Raw genomic sequence first — 5,106 nt, forward strand, 5'->3', positions numbered from 1 at the left:
GGGTGGATGGTTGGATCGTTGGATGGGTAATGCAGACGGGTGGATGGTTGGATGGACTGATGGATGGGTGGATGGGTAATGCAGACGGGGGGGTGGGTGGATGGATGGATGGGTAATGCAGACAGGTGGGTGGTTGGATGGACTGACGGGTGGGTAATGCAGGTGGGCGGATGTCTGGATGGACAGACAGACTTGTTCCAAGCAGCCTGAGTAGAGCCCGTTCCATTACCTCTCCAGCAACCAACCAACCCGCCTTGTTTGTCCCCTTTTTGGCAGAGCCCCCGGAGGCAGTGCCCCCCATGGGTGACAGGAGACAGGCCGGCAAATGGACTGATGTGAAGATCTGAGCATCTCACCCAGCAGGAGTGTGGCCAAGCCATCGGGGCACCCTCAGGTGTGGGTGTCCCTCATCCAGGAAGGCCGGGGTGGGGGTGCCGGGAGCTGCTGTGCCAAGCGTCTCCACTGGGGGCACTGTCACTCTTTCATCTGCAGAGGGTGATGTGGGGGAGCCGGAGGCATCACACTGACCCTCTGTCTGCTCCTAAGAGCTGAACAGTGGGTGCCAAGATTGCCCACGGTGACTCTGGATTGACCCCAGCGAGCTGAGATGAGAACCCAGCCCTGCCCCACTGCAGGCAGGAGGTGACTCCGGGTTGACCCTGGCGAGGCTGAGATCAGAACCTGGCCTGGCCCCATTGCAGTCAGGGGTTGACTCCGGATTGACCGATGGGAGTGGGGCTGAGATCAGAACCCAGCTCTGCCCCATTGCATTCAGTGGTTTCAGACCCATAGGCTGAGGGGATCAGAGTGGCAGGATCTGCTGGGGCCACTGGGGCTCCATTGTGCCCCTTCTCTGCCCCCTCCCTGCCCCACATCCTGAGGGTCCATCTCTCCCCAGCCTCACCCTTTTTCTTCTTCTTCTTCTCTCCAGATTCCCATGATCACTGGAACCAGTGGGGGCCCCCTCCCTGCCCCCTCAGGGTTCCCATTTCACGCCCCCCACCCAGCAGCCAGACCATACGGGACCCTGGGAGCCGGACTGTGCCCCTTCCCCGGCTCACGGACCAAGGCCTGTGAGGGGGTGTGCCCAGACAGGCGGTGAGTGTGGGCCCTGGTCGGGATATGACGGGGAGGCATCTCTTGCAAGTCAGTTCCCCTCCCTGTGGACCCCCACTTTGACCCTGACCCCAGGGCCACAGCCCACAGGAGTGGGGAGGAGATGGGGGGTGGCTGTTCCCCTGCAGAGCCTGACTGCCTCTCTGCCCCGCCTTCGCCCCTCCCTTCCCCCCCTCAGTGCTCAGCCCCCAGGCACTGATGCCAGCTCTCTCTCTCTCTGTTTCAGGGCTTTTGCAGGACCCTGTTTCTCCAGGGAATGGTGCCGCCCACCCCTGCCCTGGCTCAGGGTTTGTCCCAGGCCCACGTGGCTGGCTCCATGCTGGGGGGGGGGCCTCTCGATACCCCCCCGAACTCCTGCTCATGCCTGCAGCCCCAGCAGCTGTTTTTCTATGACACCCCCCCCAACACACAAGTTTTCAAACGGTGTCTAATTTTCTAATAAACTCACCTGCTCTGAGTGGGCCCTGGCTGGGAGCTGTCACTGGACTGGGGAGATCACTGGGGGGGTCAGGGCAGAGTCATAGTCTGGGGGTTGTTATAGCAGGGGTGGGGATGGACCGCTATATGGGGGGCATTGTGGGAGGGTCAGTGTCAGGGGGGCTACTACAGTGAGGAGCTGGGGGTGGTTCCTGCATGGAGGGGATTGAACTGGGGGGGGGTGTCACTGCTCTGGAGAATCATTGCAGCAAAGGAGGGCAACGTGTCACCTCTGGGGAGGTGGCCCTAGTGATGAAAGCAGGGGTGCGGGGGGGGGGAGCCAGGACTCCTGGGTTCCCCTCTCCCTTCCCCTCCCCCCTCATATGGGATTGTGGGGCCTTCCCACAACCTGCTTTTCCGACCAGTGGTAGTCTCCTCTCAGCCCGGCCGCCTATCTCCAGCCAAACCCAGGAAGCATCTTACCCTCTCCCCCTCGCACAGCGATGGGTTCAGGCTCTCGGCAAACTCAGGCAGCGTCGGTCACACCCAGGGCAATTTGCTCCATTTCACAGCAATAGGTTCAGGCTCTCCCCGAGGCAGGCAGGCGGGAGAGGCACCACTGGGCCTGGAAGCAGGTCCTGGGCATCACTTCCTCGCCTGCCTTAATTAGGAGCAAAACAAAATGATTCTAAACACAGCCAGGCCTGGCGAATTCGCTGCCACGGCCTCACCGGGGAGGAGGGATGTCGATCTCATCTGATGCTGTGGCTGAAGGGAGCCCGAGTGATGCCAGCTCAGGGCTGGGGTAGCAGGGTTTGGGGGTTGGGATTGAGGGGTACTGGCAAAGATGGGGGGGGGGAGCCATGGGCTGGAGTTACAGGGGGCTGCAGGTCGGGAGTGAGAGGCACCAGCAGAGCTGGGGGAGGGGAGTCCTGCCTGCCCAGCCCCCACACCTAGGCATCAGATCATGTCCCCAGACCTGTCTGGTTTGAATGTGGGTAAGTGGAGCAGGGCGGAGACAGCCAGGTGGGTGCCCAGATGGGAGCCCTGGGCTCTGATGGCCAGAGGTCCCCTCACTCAGCTCCAGGGGCCATGTGATGCCAGGCAGCGGGCTCACCTGGCAGGTGAGCTCCCCTCCTGTACCCAGCGACGGGTGGACCTGGGATGCTTGTCTGAACACTGGGCTGAAGTCCCTTCTCCGAAGGCAGGACTCCTGGGTTCTTTCCTCAGCTCTGGAAGGGAAGTGGGGGCTAGTGGTTAGAGTGGGGTGGAGCTGGCAGTCAGGACTCCTGGGTTCTAGCCCTGGGAGGGGGGTGGGGGCTAGTGGTTAGAGTGGGGTGGAGCTGGCAGTCAGGACTCCTGGGTTCTGCCCTGGCTCTGGCCAGGGAGTGGGATCTAATGCTTATAGCCAGTCTCACTCCAAATGGCGGGGGGTTCCTTGACTGCCAGGGGCAGGGAACACGGGGGTGGTGAATTCAGAGGGATGGGAGGGCTAACGTGAGCAAAGGGGAAAGAAGCTGACAAAACTGCGGTGGCAGGGCTGGGCAATTAGCCATTCCCTGGGTGGGGGCTGCTCCGCTCACAGCCCCCCACTGCGCTGTGGCTTCCGGCCACTCCTCTGCCCCGAAAGCTTTCAAATCTGAGGACTGGTTGCGTTTGGCCCAGGAAGCCCTGAATAATTTAGGCCACCGCCTTGTTAAGTGGCTTTTGCTTTGAAAAATGCATGTGGGATTGTGTGTTTGTCTGGGCGGGGGGGATGTGGTGAGCAGAAAGGCATGGGGGGGGGGATGTCTACACGGCCAGCGAAGCTGTAAGCGTGGCATGGGATTTTGCACCAAGCCAGCACCGATTCCTCCAGCTGAACTAAACAACTGGCGACGTTTTGGAACAAGGGTGAAGCTGAACCAGACTCGGCCCAAAAGCGGCACGTCCACACTGGCATCTGCACTGCTTCGGCTAGGTTGGTTTCAAAGCCCATTTGGCTCTGCTGCAGAAAAAGAGGTGTTTGTGCTTTGGGACAGTTCCCCACTGTATAATCCCCAGGAGACGAGGGCTGGGTCAGCAAGAGGTGGTGGGGTGAGGTGGATGGACTGATAAAGGGACAGACCGATGGAGGGGTGGACGGATGGATGGACAGATCGGTGGATGTATGGGTAGCTGGATGGCTGGATCAGCGAATAGATGAGTGGATGGATGGATGATACATGGATGGATGGATGGTAGACGGAGGATGAGTGGATAGATGGATGGATGAGTACATGGATGGATGGTAGATGGATGGTGGACAGATGGATGAGTGGAAAGATAAATGGATGAGTGAATGGATGGATGGTGGACAGAGGTGGATGGATGAGTGGCTAGATAGATGGATTGTAGACAGATGGATATGTGGGTAGATGGATGGATGGTAGATGGATGAATGGATAGATGGTAGACAGATGGTGAACAGATGGATGAGTGGAAAGATGAATGGATGGATGATTGGATGGATGGTGGATAAATGGATTGATGGAAGACGGATGGATGAGTGGAAAGACGGATGGATGGATGGATGAGTGGATGGATGAGTGGCTAGATAGGTGGATTGTAGACGGATAAGTGGATGGATGGGTGGATGAATGGATAGCTGGATAGATGGTAGACAGACGGATGGTGGACAGATGGATGAGTGGAAAGACGAATGGATGGAAAGTGGACAGAGACGGATGAATGGATTGTAGACGGATAAGTGGAGGGATGGATGGATGGTAAACTGATGGATGAGTGACTAAATGGATGGATGGAAGACAGATTGGATGGATGGATGGATGGACAGAAGGAATTGGTTCCAGTGTCATTCTTCCTGTGGCTGTTGCTCTATCTGGTCCCCATGTGATGACAGCCCCATGTGATGACATCTGTACCCAAACTGGACCTGGCAGGGAGCCGTGCCCCCTCAGCTACCCACCCAGCTCTGACATGGCCTGAGACATACCCCCCATTCCCGTCTCCTGAGGGGTCAAAGGTACCTCTGGCACTAACTGGCACCAGCAGCCTCAGCCGTGAATGGACATCCATTGGGGGAAGAGGGCCTCTCTGCCCACAGGCACTAGTCTGGGGTTCATGGGGGTGAGGGTGGGGTGGCATCTCCATACCCTGCGCTGAGTAATCCAGGGGGCAGCATCATTCTCTCTCTGAGGGATTGTACCCCGAGTGCAGCAGCCGAGCAGGATGGCTCTGCCTGTGGATGAGGACGGGGGGAGACAAAGCCTCCGGCAGCATCTGCTCATCCCGCCGCAGAGCGCTTTGGCCTCGTTAATAGCCAGTATTTAGGATGAGATTTCCATGGCAACCAGGCCTTAAATTTTCCCGGTTGCTTTTATGTTTTGTTGTTTTATTTTAAGCCCGTTTGCCGCTGTGACATCTAGCCTGGGGGATTGGGGGCCTTGGCAGGCAGAGGAGGGAAAGAGAGAGTCACGTCTCACCCCAAAGCCTGGGGCAGAGAAGCCAAAGTCAGCCCAGAAGCCCCAGCGGTGTTAATGCCAGCGGTGAGTTGAACTCAAGGAGAGGAGGGGGGAGGTGCAGGAGACTGGG

The 5,106-nt window shown here is 58.5% G+C and overlaps 1 protein-coding gene across 5 annotated transcripts in view; it reads left to right on the forward strand.

The window, feature by feature from the left end:
- LOC116822386 (leucine-rich repeat and fibronectin type III domain-containing protein 1-like protein) overlaps nt 1-2,316 on the forward strand; it is a 13,140-nt gene extending 10,824 nt beyond the window's left edge. The window contains exons 4-6 of one of the 5 annotated variants that reach the window (XR_012656758.1): nt 277-425; nt 932-1,098; nt 1,343-2,316. Coding sequence is in view for 2 of the 5 variants with exons in the window: in XM_075070613.1 (XP_074926714.1) it covers nt 277-347 (71 nt within the window). In the remaining 3 variants the exon portion in view is untranslated. Of the gene's footprint in view, nt 1-276; nt 901-931 lie in introns of those variants that run through there. The other 4 variants (XR_012656757.1, XM_075070613.1, XR_012656756.1 and 1 more) reach the window with 4 other exon arrangements.
- Nucleotides 2,317-5,106: the final 2,790 nt, after the last annotated feature.

The sequence above is a fragment of the Chelonoidis abingdonii genome, chromosome 11 (assembly GCF_003597395.2).
Source record: "Chelonoidis abingdonii isolate Lonesome George chromosome 11, CheloAbing_2.0, whole genome shotgun sequence".
Classification (NCBI taxonomy): Eukaryota; Metazoa; Chordata; order Testudines; family Testudinidae; genus Chelonoidis; species Chelonoidis abingdonii.